The sequence below is a fragment of the Mizuhopecten yessoensis genome, unplaced genomic scaffold, assembly GCF_002113885.1.
Source record: "Mizuhopecten yessoensis strain PY_sf001 unplaced genomic scaffold, ASM211388v2 scaffold827, whole genome shotgun sequence".
NCBI lineage: Eukaryota > Metazoa > Mollusca > Bivalvia > Pectinida > Pectinidae > Mizuhopecten > Mizuhopecten yessoensis.
In genome coordinates this window covers 480,131-495,981 of record NW_018403741.1, presented here as the reverse complement: position 1 = coordinate 495,981, position 15,851 = coordinate 480,131, and the positions used below count along the sequence as shown (strand labels likewise).

The 15,851-nt window shown below is 39.4% G+C and overlaps 2 protein-coding genes and 1 non-coding gene across 7 annotated transcripts in view; 2 read left to right on the top strand and 1 right to left on the bottom strand.

Annotated features, from left to right (window-relative positions):
• Window positions 1-9,356, bottom strand: part of LOC110453134 (vacuolar protein sorting-associated protein 13A-like) — a gene marked incomplete at its 3' end in the record, with an annotated part of 105,976 nt that extends 96,620 nt beyond the window's left edge. Inside the window, exons 1-2 of the mRNA XM_021501984.1 lie at window positions 9,117-9,356; window positions 527-724 (exon numbers count right to left, since the gene is read on the bottom strand). Of these exons, the coding sequence (XP_021357659.1) occupies window positions 527-623 (97 nt within the window). The remainder of the gene's footprint in view (window positions 1-526; window positions 725-9,116) is intronic.
• The window catches only part of LOC110453182 (citrate lyase subunit beta-like protein, mitochondrial), a 31,709-nt gene that overhangs the window by 7,383 nt on the left and 8,475 nt on the right, over window positions 1-15,851 (top strand). For 2 of the 5 annotated variants that reach the window (XM_021502060.1, XM_021502054.1), the window contains exons 2-5: window positions 11,329-11,668; window positions 12,756-12,944; window positions 14,300-14,498; window positions 15,048-15,161. In XM_021502060.1, the coding sequence (XP_021357735.1) occupies window positions 11,366-11,668; window positions 12,756-12,944; window positions 14,300-14,498; window positions 15,048-15,161 (805 nt within the window). In that variant the 5' untranslated portion in view covers window positions 11,329-11,365. Of the gene's footprint in view, window positions 1-9,380; window positions 9,560-10,256; window positions 10,405-11,328; window positions 11,669-12,755; window positions 12,945-14,299; window positions 14,499-15,047; window positions 15,162-15,851 lie in introns of those variants that run through there. The other 3 variants (XM_021502041.1, XM_021502035.1, XM_021502047.1) reach the window with 3 other exon arrangements.
• Trnac-aca lies at window positions 15,207-15,279 on the top strand. The gene has a single exon. It is a non-coding gene; the product is annotated as a tRNA-Cys (tRNA).

Genomic DNA, 15,851 nt, shown 5'->3' with positions numbered 1-15,851 from the left:
TTTTTTTACAATTCGTTTCGAAAAATATATATTCCGTAAAATTTTCGACTGAACGTTTCACAAACGCTTTTTAAATGGAAAGATGTAGACGCAAATGCTACGGAAACGATACGGAAGTGCTACGGAAACGCTACGCAAATGCTACGGAAATGCTACGGTAATGGTACGGAAGTACTACGGAAATGCTACGCAAGTGATACGCAAGTGCTACACAAACGGTACGGAAATGCTACGCAAATGGTACGCTGAAAGTGGAACAGCGAACGTGTGCGGGTCTATATAAGTTATTATAATGTTGTGTGTATGACAATATTATTATTGTAAAAACGAGGGAAAATACACTTTCAGGTTCCGGTCTTGTATNATTGTGACTTTATCACCATTGAAAGATTTAACAAGAATACATTTATGGATAACACTTTATAACCTGAACCACGAGTTGTAAGGGAACAAATTCTACACAAACCCCAATTCAATATATATAAAGTAGTTTATAACGTTAACTGTGACCCCAGTGTGACCTCACCCTTTAAGATGCTGTAGTTGAGTTTCTCAGGGTCAATGTTCTCCACATATTTCCCAATGTACTGCTGCAGTTTCTGAATGATAATATCCTTCAACATGATGACAGCAGTAACAGGACTCACAAAGTCACGGTCAGTTCTAACTGACCACGGTCAGCTCTCAACGACCAGCGCAATGATGTGCTGAGGTCAGCATCCTCCTACAAAAAAAAAGATTCATTTTATAAATAATGCAGTAAAATGTTTAAGACAATTTGTACAGGATATTCAAGAGCTCAAGATGAAAAAAACTCTATGATCATTGGGATTACCGATGAGATCACATTTATGGGACATCATTATAAGATCACCTAATGAGGTCACCTGTATCAGATGAAAAAGGATTATACCTATGTGAAATGAAAATATCTAAGGAGATAAGATGAGGTCACAAGTATGAGATGAGGTCACCAGTATGAGATGAGGTCACCAGTATGAGATGAGGTCACCAGCATGAGATGAGGTCACAAGTATGAGATGAGGTCACCAGTATGAGATGAAGTCACCAGTATGAGATGAGGTCACCAGTATGAGATGAGGTCACCAGTATGAGATGAGGTCACCAGCATGAGATGAGGTCACACATATGATATGAGGTCACCAGTAAGAGATGAGGTCACCAGTATGAGAGGATGTCACCCGTATGAGATCAGGTCACCAGTATGAGATTAGGTCACCAATATGAGATGAGGTCACAAGTATGAGAGGATGTCACCTGTATGATAGTATGTCACCAATATGAGATGAGGTCACCAGTATGAGATGAGGTCACCAGTATGAGATGAGGTCACCAGTATGAGATGAAGTCACCAGTATGAAAGGATGTCCCCAGTATGAGATGAGGTCACCAGTATGAGAGGATGTCACCAGTATGAGATGATGTCACCACTATGAGATTGGGTCACCAGTATGAGATGAGGTCACAAGTATGAGAGGATGTCACCGGTATGAGATGAAGTCACCAGTATGAAAGGATGTCACCAGTATGAGATGAGGTCACCAGTATGAGATGAGGTGAGGTCACCAGTATGAGATGAGGTCACCAGTATGAGAGGATGTCACTAGTATGAGATGAGGTCACCAGTATGAGATGAGGTCACCAGTATGAGATGAAGTCACCAGTATGAGATGAGGTCACCAGTATGAGATGAGGTCACCAGTATGAGATGAAGTCACCAGTATGAGATGAAGTCACCAGTATGAGATGAGGTCACCAGTATGAGATGAGGTCACCAGTATGAGATGAAGTCACCAGTATGAGATGAAGTCACCAGTATGAGATGAGGTCACCAGTATGAGATGAGGTCACCAGTATGAGATGAAGTCACCAGTATGAGATGAAGTCACCAGTATGAGATGAGGTCACCAGTATGAGATGAGGTCACCAGTATGAGATGAAGTCACCAGTATGAGATGAAGTCACCAGTATGAGATGAAGTCACCAGTATGAGATGAGGTCACCAGTATGAGATGAGGTCACCAGTATGAGATGAAGTCACCAGTATGAGATGAAGTCACCAGTATGAGATGAGGTCACCAGTATGAGATGAGGTCACCAGTATGAGATGAAGTCACCAGTATGAGATGAAGTCACCAGTATGAGATGAGGTCACCAGTATGAGATGAGGTCACCAGTATGAGATGAAGTCACCAGTATGAGATGAAGTCACCAGTATGAGATGAGGTCACCAGTATGAGATGAGGTCACCAGTATGAGATGAAGTCACCAGTATGAGATGAAGTCACCAGTATGAGATGAGGTCACCAGTATGAGATGAGGTCACCAGTATGAGATGAAGTCACCAGTATGAGATGAAGTCACCAGTATGAGATGAGGTCACCAGTATGAGATGAGGTCACCAGTATGAGATGAAGTCACCAGTATGAGATGAAGTCACCAGTATGAGATGAGGTCACCAGTATGAGATGAGGTCACCAGTATGAGATGAAGTCACCAGTATGAGATGAAGTCACCAGTATGAGATGAGGTCACCAGTATGAGATGAGGTCACCAGTATGAGATGAAGTCACCAGTATGAGATGAAGTCACCAGTATGAGATGAGGTCACCAGTATGAGATGAGGTCACCAGTATGAGATGAAGTCACCAGTATGAGATGAAGTCACCAGTATGAGATGAGGTCACCAGTATGAGATGAGGTCACCAGTATGAGATGAAGTCACCAGTATGAGATGAAGTCACCAGTATGAGATGAGGTCACCAGTATGAGATGAGGTCACCAGTATGAGATGAAGTCACCAGTATGAGATGAAGTCACCAGTATGAGATGAGGTCACCAGTATGAGATGAGGTCACCAGTATGAGATGAAGTCACCAGTATGAGATGAAGTCACCAGTATGAGATGAGGTCACCAGTATGAGATGAGGTCACCAGTATGAGATGAAGTCACCAGTATGAGATGAAGTCACCAGTATGAGATGAGGTCACCAGTATGAGATGAGGTCACCAGTATGAGATGAAGTCACCAGTATGAGATGAAGTCACCAGTATGAGATGAGGTCACCAGTATGAGATGAGGTCACCAGTATGAGATGAAGTCACCAGTATGAGATGAAGTCACCAGTATGAGATGAGGTCACCAGTATGAGATGAGGTCACCAGTATGAGATGAAGTCACCAGTATGAGATGAAGTCACCAGTATGAGATGAAGTCACCAGTATGAGATGAGGTCACCAGTATGAGATGAGGTCACCAGTATGAGATGAAGTCACCAGTATGAGATGAAGTCACCAGTATGAGATGAGGTCACCAGTATGAGATGAGGTCACCAGTATGAGATGAAGTCACCAGTATGAGATGAAGTCACCAGTATGAGATGAGGTCACCAGTATGAGATGAGGTCACCAGTATGAGATGAAGTCACCAGTATGAGATGAAGTCACCAGTATGAGATGAGGTCACCAGTATGAGATGAGGTCACCAGTATGAGATGAAGTCACCAGTATGAGATGAAGTCACCAGTATGAGATGAGGTCACCAGTATGAGATGAGGTCACCAGTATGAGATGAAGTCACCAGTATGAGATGAAGTCACCAGTATGAGATGAGGTCACCAGTATGAGATGAGGTCACCAGTATGAGATGAAGTCACCAGTATGAGATGAAGTCACCAGTATGAGATGAAGTCACCAGTATGAGATGAGGTCACCAGTATGAGATGAGGTCACCAGTATGAGATGAAGTCACCAGTATGAGATGAAGTCACCAGTATGAGATGAGGTCACCAGTATGAGATGAGGTCACCAGTATGAGATGAAGTCACCAGTATGAGATGAAGTCACCAGTATGAGATGAGGTCACCAGTATGAGATGAGGTCACCAGTATGAGATGAAGTCACCAGTATGAGATGAAGTCACCAGTATGAGATGAGGTCACCAGTATGAGATGAGGTCACCAGTATGAGATGAAGTCACCAGTATGAGATGAAGTCACCAGTATGAGATGAGGTCACCAGTATGAGATGAGGTCACCAGTATGAGATGAAGTCACCAGTATGAGATGAAGTCACCAGTATGAGATGAGGTCACCAGTATGAGATGAGGTCACCAGTATGAGATGAAGTCACCAGTATGAGATGAAGTCACCAGTATGAGATGAGGTCACCAGTATGAGATGAGGTCACCAGTATGAGATGAAGTCACCAGTATGAGATGAAGTCACCAGTATGAGATGAGGTCACCAGTATGAGATGAGGTCACCAGTATGAGATGAAGTCACCAGTATGAGATGAAGTCACCAGTATGAGATGAGGTCACCAGTATGAGATGAGGTCACCAGTATGAGATGAAGTCACCAGTATGAGATGAAGTCACCAGTATGAGATGAGGTCACCAGTATGAGATGAGGTCACCAGTATGAGATGAAGTCACCAGTATGAGATGAAGTCACCAGTATGAGATGAGGTCACCAGTATGAGATGAGGTCACCAGTATGAGATGAAGTCACCAGTATGAGATGAAGTCACCAGTATGAGATGAGGTCACCAGTATGAGATGAGGTCACCAGTATGAGATGAAGTCACCAGTATGAGATGAAGTCACCAGTATGAGATGAGGTCACCAGTATGAGATGAGGTCACCAGTATGAGATGAAGTCACCAGTATGAGATGAGGTCACCAGTATGAGATGAGGTCACCAGTATGAGATGAAGTCACCAGTATGAGATGAGGTCACCAGTATGAGATGAGGTCACCAGTATGAGATGAAGTCACCAGTATGAGATGAGGTCACCAGTATGAGATGAGGTCACCAGTATGAGATGAAGTCACCAGTATGAGATGAGGTCACCAGTATGAGATGAGGTCACCAGTATGAGATGAAGTCACCAGTATGAGATGAGGTCACCAGTATGAGATGAGGTCACCAGTATGAGATGAAGTCACCAGTATGAGATGAGGTCACCAGTATGAGATGAGGTCACCAGTATGAGATGAAGTCACCAGTATGAGATGAGGTCACCAGTATGAGATGAGGTCACCAGTATGAGATGAAGTCACCAGTATGAGATGAGGTCACCAGTATGAGATGAGGTCACCAGTATGAGATGAAGTCACCAGTATGAGATGAGGTCACCAGTATGAGATGAGGTCACCAGTATGAGATGAAGTCACCAGTATGAGATGAGGTCACCAGTATGAGATGAGGTCACCAGTATGAGATGAAGTCACCAGTATGAGATGAGGTCACCAGTATGAGATGAGGTCACCAGTATGAGATGAAGTCACCAGTATGAGATGAGGTCACCAGTATGAGATGAGGTCACCAGTATGAGATGAAGTCACCAGTATGAGATGAGGTCACCAGTATGAGATGAGGTCACCAGTATGAGATGAAGTCACCAGTATGAGATGAGGTCACCAGTATGAGATGAGGTCACCAGTATGAGATGAAGTCACCAGTATGAGATGAAGTCACCAGTATGAGATGAGGTCACCAGTATGAGATGAGGTCACCAGTATGAGATGAAGTCACCAGTATGAGATGAAGTCACCAGTATGAGATGAGGTCACCAGTATGAGATGAAGTCACCAATATGAGATGAAGTCACCAGTATGAGATGAGGTCACCAGTATGAGATGAGGTCACCAGTATGAGAGGATGTCACCAGTATGAGAGGATGTCACCTGTATGAGATGAGGTCACCAGTATGAGAGGAGGTCACCAGTATGAGATGAGGTCACCAATATGAGATGAAGTCACCAGTATGAGATGAAGTCACCAGTATGAGATGAGGTCACCAGTATGAGATGAGGTCACCAGTATGAGAGGATGTCACCAGTATGAGAGGATGTCACCTGTATGAGATGAGGTCACCAGTATGAGAGGAGGTCACCAGTATGAGATGAGGTCACCAATATGAGATGAATTCACCAGTATGAGATGAGGTCACCAGTATGAGATGAGGTCACCCGTATGACAGGATGTCACCAGTATGAGATGAGGTCACCAGTATGAGATGAGGTCACCCGTATGAGATGATGTCACCAGTAAGAGATGAAGTCACCAGTATGAGAGGATGTCACCTGTATGAGATCACTGGAATGAGATAAGATCATTGGTAGAGACAAGAGAGAAAACCTGTTACTGATTATCAACAAGTGCTGTTAATCAATTTACCCAACCCGACCAAAATACACCTAAAACAGATAACATTAAAACCTGGAAACAGACAGTTATATACAAATTAAGGCACCATGTCAGCAGTTCATCAGATAGTGTACATGTATACAGGTATGACCTTGGAATATCATAAACACTATATTTAATATTTTCAATTCAAATTGATATTATCACAATGCTAAGCACTATTCTTTCATTAGAATTGAACCTATTGCAACCAACAATTCTATTTTATATAAAGTCACATACTTCACACAACCATTGCATGATGAGTCAGCACACAAACTGCAGTCTGACCCCTAAGTGAAGCGCTGCAGGAACAGATCAAAGCAACACACATGAAATAAGCATGTACATTTCCCATCTACAGTGACTGCCTGATTCTATTTATTTGTATGGAGAAGACATTAAAATACAATGCAACAGTCTAACTCTGGAATTCTGACCCAGATGGACATTCTAACTGACTAAGCTTTCTGGTTCCGGTCAGAGGCAGTGATGGGCAATCGGTCTAAACCGGTTAGAGGCAGTGATGGGCAATCGGTCTAAACCGGTCAGAGGCAGTGATGGGCAATCGGTTTAAAATCAAAATCGATAATCGGTTTGTAATCGGATGTAGTAAACCGATCGATGATCGATTTCATGATCGGTTTTTAAGTTTATGGGACTGAATACCAAAATAAAGTGAGAACACTACTGTTACATCAATAGACAGAGTTGTTCACTATACATTAGGTTTTGTTCTTTTATAATGAATGGTTATCAAGCAATTTTTATGCATTTTTATCAATCATATACACTGTAGTATATATTTATAAACCATAAGAATATTTGACTTTCAAAGCATATTTATTAATTACATGGAAGACATTTAAGTATTTTGATTTCAATGATGAACAGATTATATCGATTATGGAATTTGTAATCGATAATCGGAATCTGAAAGGACAAATCAATCAATTTTTGATTACATAATCCATCATCAGCCCATCACTAGTCAGGAGGTATACTTTATCAGGCCCAGTCCCACTACATAATACTGTAACCCTTGTATGTCCCAAAGACAACAATAATGCAATGAAGGTTCGGGTATCCACAATGTACGAGGAAAAAAGGGGGTAGCTACTCTGGCTACAAATATACATGTAGGCATAACTATAGCAAGAGGTAAAAATTGGGTCAGTTCGGGATTCGAAACCGAACTCCAGACAAAAACTCCATTTTAATCAGCTTATACCTGGTCACTGACAATGATAGACCCGTTACAAAGAGTCACTCTGACCAGGTTTCAAAAAATGGTATTAATAGGACAACCGAATTCTTAAAGGTCTCTCTTCAATGTATCTGATACAAGGTCAGATCAGCTGTGATCAACCCTGTTCAGCTGAATTTATCTGATAGTGAGTGTATGTTAGTGCATAGGTGTCAACCTCTGAAACCTCCAATGAGGAAGATCTGTCCCTCATTCCACATTTCCAATGAGGGAGATCTCCCTCATTCCACATTTCCAATGAGGGAGATCTCCCTGATTCCACATTTCCAATGAGGGAGAAAGTGCGTGAAATGTGACTGAAACTGCTCTGCTCAATTTATCTTTCCCTTTTTATGTATCATAATAACTCCATAAAGCATTCACTTGATTCAGACACACCTGTTATGATCAAATGTTACATACCCCCTGCAGTAACTAGGAGATCATTTGACCACAGGATGTAGATTTTGAGTTTGTGTGATTTTGGACTTGAATGAGGGAGTATATCGAGGGAGAACAGTAAAAACTGGTTAACATGAGGGAGTCTCCCTCCTTATGAGGGAGGGATGACAGCTATGGTAACGACTGTAAATTAAAACACACCTACATTAAAAGCATCCGAGTTTATCAATGAAGGTAATTACTTAAAAGATGACAGCAGTCCGTTAAAAATTTGCGAGTCAGAACATGTAGAGGAAAAGAAAAATGCAACGACCAGACAAGGATTCGAACCCAGGACATCTGAACTCTAGACGGATGCCTTAATTAACCAATTGAGTCCCCTTCATGGACATAAGCGATTGACCCCTTTTAGTTCTGCTATGTATTATTCCTCACTTTTCAACAAAGTTTTTGAAATTGAAGACACAGAAGATCGACCCTTATCTACCTTAATTCTAGATCTATGGGTATATTTATCGTAGGGCACCAAATCCAAACAGGAAAGAGAAAATGTGATGGACAGAATGAATTCAAACCCAGGACCTTCGAACTCACACGGATACTATAATTGATTGTATTACCTGGGCCGATGATCGACCAGTGTCCAGTTTATATACATGTATGGGATGTTTAACATAATAAATTATAACATTTTCACTTTCATTTAATATTACCAAGACATAAAAAGTGTTATTTACAAAACATTATAAGTAAACAGGTGACCATGTCAGTGATACATAATTAAGACACATTATGCAAGATTATGTATGTATTGATAGCTATATAGGTATACATATCATAATTCCATGCATGTACTTAAAGTGAAAGTGTTGAAAACACAAAGATTACAATTCGTTTCCAAGATGATATTTCGTTTACATTCAGTGGCGGATCCAGAAACCTATCTGGGGGGTTTCCAAATTTCCAGGGTTTTTTTTAAGGTGGGGAAAAATTGAGGGAAATGGTGAANCATTTAAAGCAATATATCCCAACGTCCATACACCGTAAATTGCTGTTTCGACAACAAGATTATATTTGCTATGACCAGAAATGGCATAATTTGCCCTTCGAAGAAAATTGTAGATGATTCATCTGTTTCGATATCCCAATAAAATATAAATAAACACTGATACAATATAATAATCTGCATCGTCAACATAATCTAAGCTGATGAAATGGCATAATTTGCAGTGGAAATAATAATCTGACAAGATTACCGGCGAGATACCTGGTGCAGACGAAACATGGATGCTGATTCATCCCAATTCCAGCATCTGTCATCTCAAAGTTTGGACCCAGATGGCGGTCGAAACAGGCAGTAATTGTGGCACTGGCACTTTAAAACAGGGTTCTATTCTGCGTGTATAATGCACCTACCTCAACATTTTCTTATTTGACTGCAGTGGTGCATTTTTGACAGAACGAAACCAACATCTCCTCTCCTGCCGTCGAGCTATTAAAAATACATTGTCACGTGATCAAACATAGAAATTAACTTCCGGAAGATAATATAAGCGCCATCTATCACAACATTATTATGAAGAAGATCCGATAGCCTACCTCTGGACATTGTTGCTGGCTTTGAGGTGTCAACTATTTGTTATTTCTCTGTTAAAACAGCTGTAAGGAATAGACGACGTAATCTTTATTTAGCGTAAAGGTATGTGTCATTCGTCCTAGACTGAACTGTGACGGTTCGCCTACCATTATAAGTTTCGGCCATAGGTTTGACACGGTGATCACCTCCAATGAGATAAGACGGATATGTATTGCTACAAATATATATAAACTAGTTACCAGTACAGTTTGTAACTGGAGAGAATAAAGTACGTTCAGGTCTGGATTAGAACATGGAACCTCCAAACTCTATTTGAGATTGAGCTACCTGCAGCGGTCGGCCCCCTTTAGTTCAGCTACAAGTTTATATTTCTATTTGCTATCTATCTCCACAGAGACCAAAATGGCTTTAATGCGGATTTAATTGATACAGCTCTGACCTATGTAGTCTTGTTTCGCCCAAAATCCCGTTCACACTACGGTTTGTTTCGATGAATATCAGTTGAAATATTTTTTTATTATTAAAAAGAATTACTTAATTTTCATGTTTCACCACATAATTATAGATCTAAGTCCCTAGTTTCACAAGCAATGTCTTGCAATGTCATGCTACATATCATGTACATTGTATGTGCAGATCTATAGATCTGGTCGACCATATACAAATCTTAAACGAGTCTTATAATTAAAAAAAAGCTGAGGGAGACCTAGCTAGAAAAAACATCAAATTAGACTATAATAATTTTAGCCATACATGCACAACTATACAGGACTTAAATTCAACCTTAAAATATTTTTAGGTAAAACAAGTTTAATTGCGAAACAACCGTGGGCGTACAGGATTTAGGGCGAAACGACCTAACTGACCACCTTATGATGTTCCTGCCAGGCCTCACTGTTAGCCCCTGGGCCATATGATGACATTCAATATCCTGGTTTGGTAGCCCAGTGAGTATGACCTCTCCGAAGTCTTAAGCTTGTTTGCTCCACCAGACTTGTTAGCCCCTAATGACATCCTCCAATATTGTTTGCCCTAATGTGATACCCCCCAGTCTTGTTGGCCCCCATGACATTCCAAGCTTTGTCAGCCTCTGTTATACTCCATATCTTGTTGGCCCCATATGACATCCCAAGCTTTGTCAGCCTCTGTTATACTCCATATCTTGTTGGCCCCCATGACATCCCAAGCTTTGTCAGCCTCTGTTATACTCCATATATCTTGTTGGCCCCCCTGACATCCCAAGCTTTGTCAGCCTCTATTATACTCCATATCTTGTTGGCCCCCATGACATTCCAAGCTTTGTCAGCCTCTGTTATACTCCATATCTTGTTGGCCCCCATGACATTCCTAGCTTTGTCAGCCTCTGTTATACTCCATATCTTTTTGGCCCCCATGACATCCCAAGCTTTGTCAGCCTATATTATACTCCATATCTTGTTGGCCCCCATGACATCCCAAGCTTTGTCAGCCCCTGTTATACTCCATATCTTGTTGGCCCCCATGACAGCCCAAGCTTTGTCAGCCTCTGTTATACTCCATATATCTTGTTGGCCCCCATGACATCCCAAGCTTTGTCAGCCTCTGTTATACTGTACTCCATATCTTGTTGGCCCCATGACATCCCAATGCATACCTGCCAACTTTAATTTCCACGGGGAGATTTATGCGTTCTCAGAATTAATGTATAATACAATGTGTGTATGTATATGGTTTCAATATTCCTCAATTTTTCTAATGGGTCTTGTGAATTCAATCTAAAATGTTAAGAAGATCACAGGTTTTCTGACTGTTATTATAATTCCAATGGTTTATCGTAGTCAACTTGTTAGGGCAATTCTTTACTTATAATCTAGCTGTTTATATATTTACAGGTCATTATAGCAGCTGTGTAACAGACTGATACAAATAATGAAGGGGACACTTAATTTTAAAAGGATGTTGACATTGACAAGACGTCTACAAAAATGTTATACTCGTTGCATGTCCTGCGGCCAAATTAAGACACTTGGCTGGCGCCAGCATGAACACCCCATAGGCCAAGGGAGACAACTCTCCAGTTGTACAGATACACTGCCCACTGATAAATACACCCCTCGTAGAGCAGTGCTGTATGTTCCGGGAAATGATGAGCGGAAACTACAAAAGATTGCTGGTTTAAACGTGGACTGTGCTGTGATGGACTGTGAGGATGGTGTGGCCATCAATAGAAAGGTTCGATACAATCATTAAAGTTAATATACTAGGCTGAACCGATTATTAAAAAAACACCTAAAAAAACCCAGATTTAACTTGAAGCCTGGGATTCACAGAAACCCCACTCCCCACATATCTACAGCGTTTGAGGTCAAGGCCAATAGTCAAATTAAGTTCACAGTCAGACATCCATTTAGGATGCCACACTTCGTCAAAGCAGGGGTATAAAAAACTATGAAACTGAATTTAAGGCTGAAAGTTTAGCGGTCAAATAATTCACTAAAAATACATTCCTTATTTAAGGTTTTGCCTTCGTGCCCTTGAAAAAGAAATATATTGTACCATGGTCTGTAGCTGACCTTATAAGAACCCTACATAGCAATATTGGAAAATAAATATTTAAGACATTCCGAAATACTAAAAAAAACACCATAATTGATAGACACTTATTTTAAGTCAGAAGGTATGTAAAAGGGATAGGTAGCTTGTATCTGTAGAATGGTTTTGGTAGGACAATTCTTTACTTAATCTTGCTGTCAGATACATTATGTACATATGTATTTATAGCAATTAAGTAAAAGCGTAAATAGGAAAACAAAGTCAACACATAGCGAATTTAATATGTTTGAAATAAAACTGCTGAAAATACAGATGAGGCAAGTATAAAGTTGTTATGATCGATCATATACAGCATATATTACTGAATTAAATTTTGTTAAAAACTTATATCTGATTAATACAGTTGTTCATGAATTAACTTTGACCTTGGGTTTCTTTTGAATTAAAAAAAAAAATTAATGTGACTGAATATATTCCAATAAGACTCGATGTCAATAGATGGGGTGAAATGACATGTAAAATGAACTATCTGGGTTGATGAATACTGTCATGTACCTTATCATTAGGGAACAGTTGTCTACAATAGCATATGGTCTTTTCTGCTTGTCATAGTTTGTGTAATTTCTACATCCATGTATGTACATTCAGCATATTCCAGACATCTTGCAATTACATTCGTTTAGCTCTTTTGCTTTTAATAAATTTCTTCATTTCAAGATATATCTATCATGACAAAAGATGGTAATGAACTTGTTTTGATATACAGGAGGAAGCTCGGAACACCATTAAGAAGATGCTGGACAAACTGGACTTTGGTCGGACAGAGTGTGTGGTCAGGGTCAATTCTGTGGACAGTGGTTTGATAGAGGATGACCTCAAGGTCATATTCAGGGCTGACCGCATGCCTCAGACCATCATGCTTCCCAAGGTGAACAGACCAGAGGAAATGTACCAGGTAAGAATTGAGATATAACCTAGGGTCAGTCCAAAAATTTCACCTGATCCAAAGCTTTTGTTACACCAAAGTCAAGTGCTCCTATAGGTATTACGTATTAGGCAACAATCTGAACTGATGCACCTACGGGTCAAAGTTCAAGCATACACTGAGTTAGAGGGTACCGATGCTGAGTTGTATCTTACAACAAAGAAGAGTTCTAATTTGTTCGTATTTTTCTGATTGTATACATGTTTTTGTAACAGAAAAACACATTTACTGGATTATGTTTTTTAGTAAGCCAGGATAAAACATATTATATGCAGTTTCGTTTACAAGTATATTACAAATGTAGACTATGAAGTTTCCTGAAGACAATCAATAATCAAATTACATTTTAACGAGAGGAATTGGTTTTGTTCTTAAAATCATTATGTGGGACTTCTATCAATTTTAAGTTTCAGGAAATTCTCCAAAACAAATATTGGTATTCGTGTCATCACATTTTCTTACTGTTCAAGGTATTCCATTGGACAGTGCTCTGTAACAAACCTGATATTAGTTGACCATCTTGATAAACATGGAATATGTTGATTTTAAGTTAAGAGAAAGAGTCCCGCCACTTTTATACAGTATTCAGGCTTTGAAAAGTTATACTTTCCTCTTAATTTCTTTATTACGAATATAACCATTAAAATGATGGATGGGTTGCACAGTGAATAACACACTCTCCTTTATCAAAGATGGCTAGCTAGTGTTTGATTCGCTAATTACTCCAGTATACTCACATTTTAACCCAACAACCAACAATAAAAAATTGTTGTAAAATAAGTTTTAAAAATAAATCGGTTTACTTCTGTAGTTTCTTGTTTAATGCTAAAACTTTAAATTATTCAAGACTGATTGGAAACTGTCTGATATTAGTATTTAATTGGCATACAGCATTCTTGCATTAACACTACTGATAGTAGTTACAACAGCTCCACCCATTAACCGTAAAAGGCTAACAGAGTTACTTCCCTTGTTTACTTGTATTTCCTTAACTTAATCACCCCTAGCTATATATATACAGCCTGAAGACACATTTGAACTCATCCAATTCAAAGATTGGAATAGTTCATTACAGAATTTCAGGGGTGAATGAGTTAATCAAGGATGTTGACACATCAGGATTAAGCTCGCTTTTGTTATATTTGAATATAACATGTAAAATTGTACTTTACAGTAAAAATTGCATTAATTGAGTCTTATTAATTATAAAGTGTTGTTGTCTTGGGGTTGATAAATATCCATTTTCATCTCAAACATTGATGTTTTGCTGAAATATTTAGAATGACTATACTATAAATTAGATATGATATTTGACTGTGCTTCAGTTTACAGACAATTTGAAGGAATCACTAAAGGGCCGGACACAGGAACAGAAGTTACAGCTGATAACGTTTGTGGAGAGTGCAATAGGTCTTATCAATCTCACCGAAATCCTCAGGAAGACAATAGAACTGACAAACTCAGAGGGACTCTTCAATCTAGCAGGAGTCGTCTTCGGGTCGGACGATTTTTGTGCAGATATTGGTAAATATTTTTGTGAATCTTTACATATTTTTTTTTTTTTCAATTCAATAGACCCCGTAAGTCCAATAAAAGATTTGATTACAAGGTGTGATAATATACTACAGTTAGAAATATTACTAATAACAAGATAAGGTTGAACAGTAAGCAGCTAAAACCCAATAAAGTATACTTTTCAGCTGTTCCTTTAAACTTGACAGGGTGGTACATACTATCTGAATTATAAATATTCGTGATAAGGTTAAAATATCTATGGCTTCTGATAAAAAGGGTCTACAATTTATTTCATTTATACACATTTTTAGTCTGCAAAATGAGCTATAAAAACTCTGGTGTGTGTTTGAGGCTTCCTCCTGGAACATGATGAAAAAAGAGTTAATGAGATAAGCATAGTCTAAGAGGCCGAGAACACATTTAAAAAGGAAAACCGTGTCTAAATATTTCCATGTACATTCCAGAAGGAAACTGAACGTTGAATTCTGTGTTTACAGCACAGTAACAGTGCTTTGAATCACTGAAGTTAAGTTAACGTGATGTGATGTTGTTTGGAAGGTGCTACAAGAACTCCTGATGCTGCGGAGCTGATGTACGCCCGACAGAAAGTCGTAACATGTGCTAAAGCGTTCAGGCTGCAGGCCATAGACCTTGTCTACATCAATTACAAAGGTAATAACGCTACTGTAGCGTCACTGGAACGGGTCGATCGTTGGCGACCAGGTAGCTCAATTGGTAGAGCGTCCGTCTACAGTTCGGAGGGTACGGGGTTCGAACCCCCGTCTGCCCGTGCATTTTTCCTCATCTGTTACACTTCTATAATGTGGATCATGTCATGGTTCACTAAACAAAAAATAAACTACTTAACCAACAGTAAAATATTTATGTTGTTAAGGTAAGTTTTTGTTGTTAGGTCAAGTTTTTAAAGCCAAACTACCAGGTAAGTTTGCTGCTAGAAATGTACATTTGATCTACATTGTTACAATATACACCTAATCAATTGTAATTTATGACATCCTAAACTCTGGCATGTGATCATGACGTCATTACAATCGTGATGTCATGAGTCAGAATATCGTAGATAACTGTTTTGATGTTCCATTAATTGAAAATCTACCTTACATTTGAAGGATAAATTTTAAAGTAATTCCAATATCTTGTTATTGTCCAAAACAGTGGAATAAATAAATTTAAGTATTAAAGTGCATTCTGTTCATGTAGCCCTATAATTTTGAATAAGAATTACCTGTACATGTTATGGAGTTATTTTATTTGTCTGCTACCCTGTTCAGGCCTGTACGACTTATACATCTGAACAGAAGGCAGCTCAATGTTTAATGTCAGTGGTTAATATAAAAATCA